This window comes from Pipistrellus kuhlii, unplaced genomic scaffold, assembly GCF_014108245.1.
Source record: "Pipistrellus kuhlii isolate mPipKuh1 unplaced genomic scaffold, mPipKuh1.p scaffold_m20_p_5, whole genome shotgun sequence".
In the NCBI taxonomy this organism is placed as follows: Eukaryota; Metazoa; Chordata; class Mammalia; order Chiroptera; family Vespertilionidae; genus Pipistrellus; species Pipistrellus kuhlii.
The window spans coordinates 77,632,692-77,647,691 of NW_023425551.1; the positions used below are offsets into that span (position 1 = coordinate 77,632,692).

The window sequence follows — 15,000 nt, forward strand, 5'->3', positions numbered from 1 at the left end:
GCCAGGTATCGAAGTCCATTCTTAATTGCTTTTGTTTGACTGCCTTCTTTTAAAATAAAGCTTTACAGAGCACCTTTGCATACATTCTTTCCTTTCAGCTTCACAAAGCTCCAGCGTAGGCTGGGTGGGCATTGCTATCCATCCCTACTCACAGAAGGAGGAAACCAAGAGGCAGGGGACTTCAAGGCTGGGTCCATAACCCCCTCCTCCTGAGTCAGCGCGCACTCTGCCCCGTTGGTTTTACCCCTGTAAGAACCGTCCGCACTTGGCAGAAGTCTATGGCTTCCACGCTGGTCTAGACGAGGCCACTGCTCCCTCCACCACAGGCCGCGATCAAGCTGGTGACCTTCCCATCCGCCGTGATGAGATCGGTGACGCCATACAGCGACATGTGGTGATGTCACTTACCCGGAGCCAGGTGCCGGAAGGGCAGCCACACTCTGGGCCCCTGCTCCGCAGGGCAAAGGGTCGGGCGGGTGGGGAAAACCAGCAAAAACCCGCCTAACCTGCCGCCTGAGGCGGCCTGCGGGCCCCTAAACCCTCGGACCCCGCCCGCCAGCCGCCCAGCGGTTGCTAAGTGACGCCAGCGCGCCGAAGAGCGTGCGCGGTCACGGAGGAGTGCGTGAGAGCGGGCACCCGCCGCGGAGGCGGCGGCGGCGGAGGCGAGGACGGCGGCGACGGCAGGCGCCCGGGGGGCGGTGGCTACGAGGGGGCCGCGGGGCCGGCGGAAGTGGCCTCGGAGCCAGCGGCTGAGTCGCAGAACTTGGTCGGGGTGAGTAGCCCGGGACTCGCTGGGGAGGTGGGCCTGGCCGCACCTGCTGCGCGGGCCCGGGCGCGGGACTCACGCCCCCGCCGCACCTGCGCGCGCCACCCCACGCCCCTCCGCGGCTTCCTCCGAGGACGGGGGCTGACGAGGGTCAGTTTCTGGACGCGGCAGTTCAGGCAGCGGCCGCGAGGGGCCGGCGGAGATTATTGTGAAAGGTTTAGTGAGAAGTAGGTGTCTGAGGGCTCCGCCAGGCTCCCGGAATGAGTGAAGCCCGGAGGAGCCCGGGCACCCATAACGGCGCCTCATCCTCCCTGAGAAGGGGCGGCAGCCGGGACGAGAGGAGGCGGCCCCGCCAGGGACGCCGGGTTTGGGGTGCGGAAAGTTTGGCGCCGCCGGGGCCTTCCGCGCCCCCGCCGCCCGGGGACGAGGAGCCGGTCGTCAAGTTCCGAATTGTGAATCAGTGCGCGGCGCCGGACACACCCACGGCCTGGGGAAGGCGAGCTGTCAGAGGAGATAGGGGACCAGCCTGTTACCCAGAGCTCCCAGCTTCACATGTATGTGCACGTGCTTCATCCACACCTAAAACTTTGTCCGCTCTGGGCATTTTTATCACATAGTTGCCACAGCTTTGTGGCCAAGGGGCGGGTATCTATGTTCAGTCCTTCCTCATAGACTCAAACCAGCTGTTTTATTTCCCGGCATGGAGACACCGCTCTTTTTGGTTTTCTTAAACGTAGAACAGACTTGCTGTTCCCTGAGTAGAAAGTACAGATTCTTCTCAGCGTGCGGGTTGGAGGGTGTTGATGGTCAGGCAGGCCCGAGTGTGAGGGTGTGCTCTTTGGGGCGCTGAGCTCCTCATGGGTTGTCACCTGTGTGCTGGTTGTAGTTACCGTCCTTGGGAGACAGAATTGGAGGGAGAGAAGTCGGTCTCTTCTGACTGTTGATTGAGGCAATGCCTAGAATCTGTAGAAAGTTAAACTCTTCTGAAGTTTAATCATAATCTGTGCCAGAAAGTTACTTCTCTAAGATATCACTCAGCTGTAAAAGTTTGTGATTCAGTTTCATAACTGAGGATCTGTAAAGTATGTTGCCTGAAGTTCTTACATCAGGGAACCAGTAAAAAAACACCGTGCTCTGTCATACTTAGAGTGCTCAAAATTCAGTGTCTCTTGCTCACTAGAGTGTAACAGCATTTTAGGACAGGAATCATGTGTGTTTTCATCATGGCTATATATCTTCAGTACTTACAAAAGTGCTTGCCACAGAATAGGCAAGCAATAGATATTTGTTATATATCACGCTGTATAAGTGTTGTGTAGCAAGCATTTAGTTCAGTCCTAAAAGTAGTGAATACATGTGCTCCTCTCTCCAATATTATGTGACATATTTGTTGGGATTTCATATATATATATATTTGAGAGAGAATCATTGATCAGCTGCCTCCTGCACACCCCTCGCTGGGGTTGAGCCCCCAAACAAGGTGTGTGCCCTTGATGGGAATTGAACTCATGACCTTTAAGTCCATAGGCTGGCACTCTATCCACTGAGCCAAACCAGCCAAGGCGATTGTTAGGATTTCAAATGACATAGAAGACCTGGCTTTTTTTTTGCCCTTGAAGGGCAAACAGCCTGGTTAGGAAAAGATAATTATGAAACCAAATGGGGTAGTATGTAAACAAGTGCTCTGTGAGCTGCTACACTTTAAGTGCACTAGAAATTTAGAAAAGATAAAAGACTGTGGTGGGCTGAGTTAATGAACATTTTGGAAGAGGTAAGATTTGAGCTCATCTTTGGAAGAAGAGTAAAATTTGAATTAGAGAAGAGATAGAAATTAGATGTTGAGAAAATAGTGTGAATTTGTCTTTGGGGGATATACTAGTATTGAAGAGACACTTGGATGAGTGGAGCAGAAGGTCTCTGATAGGGGAATATGGAGATACAAAGTTTAGCAGATTGAGAGGGGAAAGTGTTAAGGTTCAGGCAGGCTTTATCAGCATCCCACTGATAATGAGGTAAAGTCCTCTTGCTGGATGGGATGGACCTTGTGCTACTCAAGTAGAGTTTTAACACATTGAAGGAATTTTACAGTTGACAACATTAGATTGTGCACTTCTGATTTCTATTACTTACTTGAATAAATGTCTAATTAATGTGCATGTATCTTATGTGTCAGCAGTGCATGTCCCCATTTCTAAAATCTACCTGAAGTGCTTGGCCCATTCCATTGGAAATTTATTGAAATGGTGTACCCAAAGCAATTATTCAGCTACTCTCACTCTCAGTGATACAGTTTTGAATAGGATTCTCTCTCGCTCATAGTGGCCTGTAAGGTTATTACTGCTGATCCTGTAAAGACAAAAACAATGTTACCTGTGGAATTGACCACTGAATGCATGGGTGGGTGAAACAACAAATTGATGTTTTGTTTTGTTTTTTCTCTCATCAATAAAAATTAAGAAAAATATTGACAAAAAGATTTGAGCAAATTAAAAATGGCTGCTGTTAAATATTGAATTTTTGGTTTCTACAGTATCTTTTGTTGTGGTTATGTTAAAATTCTTTTGAATGGTGTAAACCTGAAGTTGGATTGATAACCTAAGATGTATAAAGTTGCAACACTAAATGTTGCATTATTTAACAACTCAGCAAATATTTATTGGGTGCTGGCTATGGCTAGCAATATGTTGGGTGCTGGAAGAAAAAGAATAAGACACAGTATATTCCTGAGATACTAAGCATTTGTCTGAGGAGACAAACCACTAACCATGTTATATTATGATAAGAGTTAATTACTTTAGGAATGAATAAAATGCTGAGGGAGTAGATCACTTTACCTAGGAAAAAATTGATAGTGTCAGGAAAGAAGGATGAACTTAGTCCTGAAGGTTGAGTACAATTTTGCCACAAGTAAAAGGGAAAACAATTTTTCATCATATTCTAGGGAGAGGGGACAGACAGCATAAGCCAGTTGCCAAAGATTAAAATTGAATAGGGTTTTTGGAAAATCTTGAGTTGTTTCTTATAAGCTTGTTATATGGCAGGAGTGTTAAGACAGGAAAGGTATGGTTGGGACCCAATTATGAAGGGGTCTTCCATTCCATTCTTTTTTTATTTCAGTCATTGTATGTTTTAATTTCTAGTTGGTCCTTTTTCATATCCTTATCGGACTTTTCTAGGAAATTTTTGAAAAACCTTATAACCTTGATTTTGAAATCTAAATCCAGTTGTTTGTTTTCCTTCATTTCTCTTGTTTGTGATCTGTTTTTTTGTCTGCATTTTCGCTGTTTCCCTGATTTGGTAGGGTGGCTTTGTGTGCTAGGGGTCCTGTATGGTCCAGTGGGTCAGCCTCTCAGTTACCTGAGGTGGACACTCTTGTTGAACCCCTTTGTGAACTTTGTACACAAAGTGTACAGTCTTGTTGTAGTTAAGTCTTGATTGTTGTTGGTGTGACCTCCAGGCCAATTGGCTGTGAGGACCTGCTGTGTCTATAATGGAAGAACTGCTGCTGGAGACATGTTTATGGGGCAGGACTTGTTTCAGTGTGGCTTTGGTGCTCACTGAGTCTGCCTCTTGAATGTGTCACTTACGGATGTGAGGAGTTGAAATCTGGTGTCTTCTCACACTGACCACTAGATACACTAGCTTCTGGATCTCCAATGGGGTGCAGGCCAACTACTGTCTGAGGCCACCCAGCAGGAGCTACAGTAAGAACTACAGTTTTCTCCCCTTTGCTTGGGGTTTGGAGGTTTTGGAGCTGTCTGACCAGAGCTGCAGTTTGTTAGGTTAAGCTGCTCAGGCCATTTATATCCAAAAGCCACTGTGTGGAGCTTGAGTGGGGAGGGATCTCAGGGCATCACTAGGCTAGGGCGTGGCAAACAGCGATGGCTGCCAGTCAGCCATCTGTGTTTCCTCGGTTCCAAGTTTCTGCGTCCTGCGCCCCAGTGTAATAAACAGTTATTGCTGGGTGCACCTCTGCAAGAAAGTCACCCTCACTTTCCGACCCTATGGCTGACAGTCCAGCTTCTCTCCTTAGGAGTTTGGGTCCCCAGTGTCTCCCCAGAAACTGGAGTTCAGAGTAATCGGGAGCTTGTCTCCCTTTGGGTTGAAAAAAGCAGCACACCCAGTTGTCCATCACCAGCCCAATTCCGTGCCTCCGTACCTCAGCTTTTCAGAACTTGTGCACATTTCAATGGTCTTTTCTCTTTCCTTCTAGTTGTAGGAAAGAGATGTTTTACTTCTGCTGTGCAAAATTCTTTTTTTAAATGTTTTTTTTAAATAAATCTTTATTCATATTATTACAAATGTTCCTCTCCCTCCCCTTCCCCCCCAATTGCTCTCCTTCACCAGGTTTCCACCCCACCCTCTGCCCTTTCACCATCCCCCATTGTCCTCATCCATAGGTGCACAGTTTATGTTCAGTCTCTTCCCACATCCCCTTTTCCCCTTTTCCCCAAGAATTGTCAGTTCACTCCCCTTCCATACCTCTGATTCTATTATATTCAACAGTTAATATTATTCATCAGTTTTTTTAATTTCCTTGGCTTTTAGATTCACTTGTTGATAGTTACGTATTTGTTGTTCATAATTTTTATCTTTATTTACTTTCTCTTCCTAAAGAACCCCCTTCAGCAATTCATATAATTCTGGTTTGGTGTTGATGAACTCCTTTAGCTTTTTTTTATTAGTGAAGCTCTTTGTCTGGCTTTCGATTCTGAGTGATAGCTTTGCTGGATAGATTATTTTTGGCTGTAGGTTCTTACTATTCATCACCTTGAATATTTCTTGCCATTCCCGTCTGGCCTGCATGGTTTCTGTTGAGAAATCAGCTGACAAACATATAGGTGCTCCTTTTTAGGTAACTATCTGCTTTGCTCTTGCTGCTTTTAATATTCTTTATTTGTCTTTTGCTCTTGGAATTTTAATTATGATGTGTCTTGGTGTGGTCCTCTTTGGATTCCTTTTGTTTGGAGTTCTGTGCGCTTCCTGGACTTGTAAGTCTAATTCTTTCACCAGGTGGGGGAAGTTTTCTGTCACTATTTCTTTCAGTATGTTTTCGATATCTTGCTCTCTCTCATCTTCTGGGACCCCCATACTTCTGATGTTGGTTTGCTTGAAGTTGTCCCAGAGGTTTCTTACATTATCTTCAATTTTCTGGATTCTCTTGTCTTCTAGCTTCTGCGGAGGAGTGTCTTCTTGCTCTTTATGTTCCAACTCTTTGACTTGATTCTTGTGATCTTCCATTCTGTTTTTAGGACTCTGTATAATATTTTTTATTTCAGTCAATGTATTCTTTTATTTCTTGTTGATCCCTTATCATTTCTTGTTGATTCCTTATTAATTCTAGTTGATCCCTTTTCATATCCTCATAGGTCTTATCCATCTTTTCTAGGAAATTCTTGAAAAACCTTATAAGCGTAGATTTGAACTCTATATCCAGTCGCTTTTTGTCCTCCATTTCTTTCATTTGTGATCTATTTTGTTGTCTTGGCATTTTCGCAGCTTTCCTGAATTGGTAGCCTTAAAAGTCTCTGAGTTCTGCTTGGATGGGGCGGGGTTTCAGAGTGGAGCCTGCAGCTTTGGCTTCCATCAGCCTCGCCCTATGCGGGTCCTTCAGTACTCGCTGCCAGCACCTCTGAGAGAAAGGTGCCCTCAATTTTCGCCTGCTGCCAACCAGTCTATGCTCTCCCCCAATGAGCCCGGAACTGGGGTTCAGTTCAGTTGGTAGTGGGATTGGAGGTGGCGTTCAGAGCAGTCTGGAGCCCCTGTCTCCTTCCCACCAGGGCAATCCCGCGGCACAGCCAACCATCCCTCCTCTACGCGCAATGTGCGCGCCGCCGGGACCTCCTTTCGCCGCTCCCCCGGGTTTCCGCCTTACAGCCCAGTTCCCTGTGGATGAGCCTGGGTCCCCAGGGTCTGGCCTAGAACTGGGGTTCAGAGCAGTCGGAACTGGGGCCCAGCACAGTCGGAGCGTTTATCTCCTTCCCGCTAGGGAACGCCAGCCACGCACTCAGCCTCCCTCCTCTCCGGCTCCGTCCTCTCTGCTCAGCGTTTCTCTGTACCTTTGGCTTTTACAGCTCCTCCGTGCTTCCTTCTGGTTTTCTCCTTGCTTCTCATTGTAGAATTTCCAGTCAGTCGACTTTCCTGTAGTTCTGGGTAATGTCCATTTTATATTTTAGTTGTATTTTATTGAAATTGTTGTGTGTGGCTGCGGCTAGGTGTTTACCTGTCAGCCATCTTGGAACAACCGCGAGACGGTTTATAATTCTTTATAAATACTTATAAATAACTGTTTACTCATATTGTTCCATATTCAACTAATGAAAGCTGGCTGATGTCTTTTTGATGTGTCCTCATTATTCCTTGAGCACTTATTTTGTAGTACGACAGGATAGTTCAGGTTTGTCTTGTTTTTTTCCCCCTTGCCCCTGCACTGGAATCCTTTCCAGAGCTCTAGAGAACCCCTAGTGGGAAATTGTTTCTAGAAATTGAAATCTCAGTGCTAGGTGTGTTCATGGCTATTGGGATATCATTGCTTATAAGCCCTCTTAGCAAACAGGTGTGTGTGTGCGTGTGTGTGTGTGTGTGTGTGTGTTTATACCCCCACATTTATATCTAATTTTGTGTATATCTATCTGTATTAAACTCTTGAATTCACACTGACAATTCCTATTTCAATCTTATACCACATGGTTTATTATTTGTTTAACATAAAAAATTAGCTTGAGGGAATGTAGTACAAATACTTCGTTCAAAAGTTACATGGGTTATGTAACCCCTTCAGTTTGGTTATGTGATTCATTTGAAATACAGTTCAGGTCATTTGATTCACTGTTTCATGTTACCCTCTCATGCTACCCAGTCTTTGTGGATTTCTAAAAATATTAAATGCATTTTTTATTAAAATACATTTTAAAATAAATACATTTTATTAAATATATTTTTTATTGTTGATAGTATTTAGGTATTTCCCATTTTTCCCCATTGCCCCTCCCTTCCCAGACGCTATCCACCCTCCAAGGTTTTCACTACTTTATTGCCCAAGTTTATGGGCTATGGGATATCCTAGGGGTGTCGAACTCAATCAGAGAAGGGGCCAAAATCTAAAATCCAGCCTAAATCGCGGGCCGAATGGTTTACTGAACAGTCATAAACTGTCATTGTGATGGAAACGCAGGGGAGTGCAGTGATGACAGCGCGGTGCGGGCCACATTGCAAGGCCTGGCGGGACGGATTTGGCCCGTGGGCCATGTGTTTGACACATGTGGGATATCCTATCTAATAAGAGGCTAATATGTAAATAGACTGAATGGTGGAACAACTGGTTACTTTGATGCTCACTGACCACCAAGGGGCAAACACAGGAGCTACCCCCTGGTGGTAAGTGTGCTCCTACAGGGGAAGTGCCGCTCAGCCAGAAGCCAAGTTCATGGCTGGTGAGCGCAGCAGCGGTGGTGGGAGCCTCTCCCCCTCTGTGACAGTGCTAAGGATGTCCAACTGACATGGGAGCAGGCCTAAACTGTCAGTGGACATCCCCAGAGGGCTCCTGGATTATGAGAGGGTGCAGGGTGGACTGAGGGACCCCCTCCCGCCCCAAGTGCATGAATTTTGTGTGCTGGGCCTATAGTCCTATCTAATAAAAAGTAATATGCAAAATGACCATCACTCCAACAAACAAGATGGCTGCCCCCATCTGAACAAAGATGGCTGCCACAAGATAGCCAGCAGGGGAGGGCAGTTGGAAGGGAACAGTCCTGCAAGGGAGGGCAGTTGTGGGTGATCAGGCCAGCAGAGAAAGGCAGTTGGGAGGGAACAGGTCTGCAAGGGAGGGCAGTTGGGGAGGACCAGGCCAATAGGGGAGGGTAGTTAGGGGACCAGGCCAGCAGGGAAGGGCAGTTGGGGGCGACCAGGCTGGCAGGGGAGAGCAGTTAGGGGTGATCAGATCGGCAGGGGAGGGCAGTTAGGAGCAATCGGGCAGGCAGGAGAGCAATTAGGCATTGATCAGGCTGGCAGGGGTGTCGTTAGGGGGTGATCAGGCTGGCAAGCAGAATAGGTTAGGGGCAATCAGGCAGGTAGGTAAGGCAAGCGGTTGGGAGCCAGCAATCCTGGATTGAGAGAGAGATGTCCAACTGCCCTCAAGGGGTTCCAGATTGGAGAGGGTGCAGGCTGGGCTGAGGGACACTACTTCCCTCCCCTTGTGCATGAATTTTGTGCAACTAGCCTCTGGTTGTAAATAAAGCTGCTATGAAAATAGTGATGCATTTATTCTTTCTGATTGGTGTTTTGGGGTTTTAGGATATATTTCCAGAAGTGGAATTGCTGGATCAAATGGAAGTTCTCCTTTTAATTTTTTGAGGAAACTCCATCCTGTTTTCCATAGTGGCCGTACCAATCTGCATTCCTACCAGCAGTGAACTAGTGTTTCCTTTTCTCCACATCCTTGCACATCCTCTCCACAGCACTGGTTTGTTGATTTATTGGTGGTGGCCATTCTGACAGGTGTGAGGTGACATCTCACTGTGGTTTTAATTTGCATTTCTCTGATGATTAGTGACTTTGAGCATTTTTTCATCTCTCTTGGCCATTTGTATGTCCTCTTTGGAGAAATGCCTATTCAGGTCTTCTGCCCTTTTTTAATTGGGTTGTTTGTCTTCCTTTAATTGAGTTGTATGAGTACTTTATATATTTTGGATATTAACCCGTTATCAGATATATCCTTGGTAAATATGTTCTTGCATATGGTGGGTTCCCTTTTCATTTTGGTGGTGGTTTGCAGATAATTTTTGTCTATAGAAACACAAATGGATTTTGTTCAGTGGAATGCAATTGAATGTTTCGTAAGGATAGTGACATCTATTTGTAAAGCAGTTGCAGCATTCAGGTAACCCATAGATATGTTTGACATCTCCTTTGAACTGATTATATTCAATAACATCTTACTGGATGCTTCATTAATTAATGAGTTAAATAAAATCTTTGACATGTGTTATAGTATTTGTATGTGCCATGATTTTTCTCTTATAAAATTTGACCTTTTAACAGATATGTCTATTTTTTTTTAAATCCTCACCCGATGACATTTTTTTTTTTTTTTTTTACTGATTTTGGAGAGGGAGGGAGAGAGAAAGAGAGATGGAAGTGAGAGAGAAACATCAATTGGTTGCCTCCTGTTTGCACCTCGATGAGGAATTGAACCTACAACCTAGGTAAGTGTCCTGACTGGGAAGCGAACCCACAATCTTTTGGTGTACTGGACAATGCTCCAATCAGCTGAGCCACCCACCAGGGCTAAACGTCCCTTTGTGATGGACATTTAATTTCTTTACAAAGCAGCTCATATCTGTTTTAATCACTAGGAAAATCTGTGTTGTCATAAAGTAGTACTATGGGATTCTTTGCCAAGGAAATGAATGGATGAGACAGTTTTGATAATTTTTCCATCAAACATTATGACCGAGTTTCTGCCCTCAAGGAGTTTATAGTCTAGAATAGAAAAGATACCAGATGAAGAGTGAGTAGCAGGGATATTGAGTAATCTACTAAGAGAGCTAAGTTTAGTTTCCTTAGGGTGAGAAAGAACTGCATGGACTTGCTTTCCTCATAGCATTTGCCCTTTCTCATAGGCTCTTGGTCAGTGCTAGCTGAAGCAGAACTGGACCTTCCTCTTCTAGGGACACTGGGTGCCACTGTTCTTATTTTTGATGCTGGCTGTGGAACTAATCAAGTTTTAGAAATTCAAATGAAATCCCATGGCTTCTGTTAACAGCAGAATGGTTTATCTGTTCTTACAGATGGTGGTATTAGCAAGAGAATCTAGTGGAGTCACAACGTTGAGGAGGGAGTGAAGTTAGTGGTTATATTTCAAAAGTCAGTTGACAAAATGTAAAGTCAAGTACTGTCAACATTATCTTTGCAAGATCCTTCTTCTTAATATAGGTATGTCACAAATAAGTTAATTTTAATTGTGAGAATTTAATTTTACTAGAAGTTTTATTTGTTACCCCCTAATTTGGCTTACCACCTCACTTCATGAATGCCATCATTGCTAGGCATTTCTTGGCCTGTCTCAGAAGCCCGCAGTGAGTCCTGTTTGCAGTTACGCAATGGGCAGTTTGGTAAAGTTCTCTCAGGTAGTACTTAGTTTACTATTCTACAGTAGTAATAATCTACAATTAGTTTCATTTTACTACTACTAATATTGTTTTCATTAATTTCATTGCTGTTTTTACTGTTCTGTCATACCTTTTTGAAAGGTTTGGTTATCTAGACATTAACAAATATACTTTAACTACTGAAACAGTTGTATACCATTTGTTATTATTATTTAGTTTTTTTAAACTTGTAATTTTTTTTTTGTGTGAAAAATTCAATCATACATACATAGGCAGAACGGAGCATTATAATGAACTCCTCATATCTAGCACATAGCTTTAGCCCTTAACAAATAACTAGAGGCCCGGTGCACCAAAATTGTGCGTGGGTGTAAGGGGTGTCCCTCAGCCCATTCTGCGCCCTCTCGCAGTATGGGACCCCTCGCTTCTTACTACCCTCCTGCAGTGCAGGTGGGAGAGGCTCCCGCCACCACTGCTGCGCTCTCTAGCTGTGAACCTGGCTTCTGGTTGAGCAGCCTGTACTGTTTATTTTAATGGTTATTAAATTCTTTAGATATGGAGAACTCACCTTTTACAGGAAGGATTAATTCTCCTAAGGAGGGATACTCTGGTCTACCAGTTCTCTATCTCTCTGTTGTCAGTGTTTTTCTAGAGCCTTTAAAAATTCTTCACTGTCTCCACTTATCAGTGATTGAGAAATTTCTAAAACCATTCATTATTTTTGTCTTAGGTTTGTTTACAGCAAGGATCATGTAGTGGAGTGGGGGTAGCTCTCATTCCTCCTTCCATATAAGTAGTTGAATGCACATAAGTTCAATTTGAGTACGATGTGACTCCTTTATGGTAGGGATTGACCTAATTCAGGTGGAAATGTTCCTAGACAGCTTGTTTTTCACCCATGAAAAGCTGTGTTGACATCCTGGTAGGTTAAGTATTGTGAATATAAATTCCTTATATCACTTCTGTTCCCTGCCCACTAAGAATTTGTAATCTAGTTGGGGGCGGTAGATTAAAATTAGGTATTTATAATATTAAGTGATAAGTGCTGTAGCAGAATATATCCACAAGACGGTTAGCTGAGAACTTGTATGCCATGAATTCTTAATCAATATTTTTGAGGAAACATCTTGATAAACTGACGTTCAGAAAAGGCTTTCTGGTGATGATGACACTTCATTAGGCTTAAAGAAAAAGGTCTTACCTCTGCAGGGGGTGAAAGGAGTATGTATTTTTGGTAGAAACAAGGCAAAGTGTGTCAGGGTAAGTTTGGTGTTGCTGAAGCATAAAAGAAGTGGCAGGTATTTTAGAAAGGAGATGAGGGTCAATTTAAGGAGGGCAGTGCATGATGTCTTTGAACTTGTATACCAGTCCAGTGACCGAAATACCATTACTATAATTGTATTTATATTAATATTATTAAAAACTACCATTAATTGGGCACTTACTAAATGCCAGGAACTGTATTAAGTGCTTTATAATTATTACCTCATTTAATAATATGGAGGTATAGACAAGTTGAGTAACTTTTCAAGGCTATGTCTAATGTGTGTGGAGAGTGGATTCCAAAGTGCAGAGAGGTCTCACTCCAGAACCTTTCAACTGGGGCATCATTGAAAAATTGTAAAGCAGGGAGTAGAGTGGTTATATCTTCATTTTAGATTGCTTATTTGTAAGCTCAATGGAGATGGAATTAAGGGGGACAAAATGGGAGGCAGGAAGATAATTGGGAAGTTGTTGAAGTAGTCTGGGAGAGAGATTTAAAACCTGAAGTAGAAGGTATTAGATAGGCACAGGAAGATTGAATTTTAGGAGAATATTTAGGAGGTGAAATTGGGAAGGTTTAACTAATTGAATAGATAAGGCGGCATCAAGGAAAGGAAGGATTCAAGGAACACTTAACAGGTTTTCGGCATGGGTGACTATTGTGATACTGCATTTTAAAACCAAGGACACCGGAAGACGATAAACATTTAGACAAGATTAGTTTGGTGTTATGTTGATTTGAGGTGCCAGGGGGGACGTGGCAGTGGAATTAAATTGTAGGTATGTGTATCTGAAATTCATAGGAGAGGTCTGGCCTATGAATAGATTCAGAAGTTAGTAGGTGGTAGTTGAAACCAGGATTATAGAGAAATAAACTCACCAGGAAAGTATAACCCTGAGAAACACAACTCTTAAGAGAGACAATAAAGGAGAAAGAAGAGACACATAGACGTAAAAGGAGAACCAGGAGAGGAGAGTGCCACAGAGGCTAGGGGCGTAAAGTTTCAAGGTGGGTGTGTTCAAGAGTGTCACATGGTGCAAAGAGATCCAAGAAGGTAAGGATGGCAAATGAATCTTGGGTATTCCAGTTATGATGTGTGAAGCACAAGGTATGCAGAGTATGCTCTGCAGACTCTCAATCTTGGGTTAAGTTGGTTTGGACTTAACCCAACAAGTGGAAAAACTTTGGGGGGTGTAGTAGACTCAATTCCTGAGAGTTGGGATCAGCTTCTTCCTCAGTAGTGTTCCACTGACCCTTTCTATTCCCAAATTGTTCTAATTTGTTGTCTGTGCAATTTTTATGTCGGGAAATCATAACCAAAGTGCATCATCCTAAGTCAGTGGTTGGCAAACCACGGCTCGTGAGCCACATGCAACTCTTTGGCCCCTTGAGTGTGGCTCTTCCACAAATCACCACATGGGGGTGTGCATGTACGGTGCTATTGCAACTTTGTGGCCCATGTGCAGAAGTTGGTTTTTGGCTCTCAAAAGAAATTTCAGTCATTGTACTGTTGATATTTGGCTCTGTTGACTAATGAGTTTGCTGACCACTGTCCTAAGTGATATTTTGGCAGAAAAAGAAAAGGAAGGAAGGAAGAAAGGAAGGGAAGGAGGGAGGGAGGGAGGGAGAGAGAGAGAGAGAGAGAGGTAGAGAAAGAAAAGAGTGATGGGAGTTATTCGGGGTGAGGAAACTCTGAGAAGGAAAATGATAGTTATGCAATGGCAGTTAAGTATCAGGCATTGTTCTATGTCCTTTCATGTGTTTTATTATATACTGGAGGCCTGGTGCACAAAAATTTGTGCACTAGATGGAGGGGTTCCTGCAGGTTGGTTTGCACCCTCTCACAGTCTGTGAGCCCTCGGTGAGAAGCAACAAGGAGGATCAGGGAAGGTGCCACCCCCATCACCCCGCTGCTGCCGCCAAAACCAGCCACCAATGCTGCTGACCCTCAGCCTTTACTTCTTAGCGCTGACCCCACTCCCTGCCCAGTTGTGTGTGTGTGTGTGTGTGTGTGTGTGTGTGTGTGTGTGGCAATCTGGGGCCTGGCGGGCTTTGGGAGGGGCTGTGGGAGGTTGAGGCATCACAGTCACACCCTGTCTAGTCCAGCCTCTGCAGAGGCTCTGGGACCATGGGCCGCCCTGCCTTTCCTGGGCCACTGTCCTTTGGCCCTTGAAGCTGCTGCAGCTTTGTCTGGAAGGACATCTGGAAGACATCCAGTCTAATTAGCATATTACCCTTTTATTAATATAGATTATTTTATCTCATCCTTATAGCAGCCCTATGGGGATGAGGTTATCCCCATTTTCTAAATAAGGAAATTCAGATTCTCCTTCCTTCCTTCCTTCCTTCCTTCCTTCCTTCCTTCTTTCCCTCCCTCCCTCCCTCCCTTCCTTCCTTCCTAATTCTTTCTTTTTTCTTTCTTTTTGTCTTTTTTTGTGACTGGCTTATTCCCCCCCTCCCCTCAAGTTTTTAATTTAATTTAATTTAATTTAATTTAATTTAATTTTCATTTTTTATTAAGGTATTATATGTGTACATATCTTACCATTGCCCCCCACCCCCAATCCCACTCCCATACATGCCCTCACCCCCCAGAGTTTTGTGTCCATTGGTTATGCTTATATGCATGCACACAAGACTTTCCACTGATCTCTTATCTCCCCCACCTCTCCCTAACATTCCCTAGCCTTACTCCACTGCTGTCTGTGATCTTGGACTTCAATTTCCTCATTTGTAAGAAGATGTGGTTATGATCCTTAAGTCCTGTCCAGCTCTAGGGTCCTAGGAATCTGTGATTGTTAATAGTGGGGTTTTTATTTTGGTCATAAGAAAAAGTCTATTTAAACCCCCTCACCCCATCC

General features: G+C 44.2%; 1 protein-coding gene across 3 annotated transcripts in view; it reads left to right on the plus strand.

The window, feature by feature from the left end:
* The first annotated feature begins 467 nt into the window (after positions 1-467).
* BTBD9 (BTB domain containing 9) overlaps positions 468-15,000 on the plus strand; it is a 397,317-nt gene continuing 382,784 nt past the window's right edge. Inside the window, exon 1 of one of the 3 annotated variants that reach the window (XM_036414400.2) lies at positions 468-772. Coding sequence is in view for 1 of the 3 variants with exons in the window: in XM_036414399.2 (XP_036270292.1) it covers positions 1,027-1,320 (294 nt within the window). In the remaining 2 variants the exon portion in view is untranslated. Of the gene's footprint in view, positions 773-920; positions 994-1,016; positions 1,321-15,000 lie in introns of those variants that run through there. The other 2 variants (XM_036414401.2, XM_036414399.2) reach the window with 2 other exon arrangements.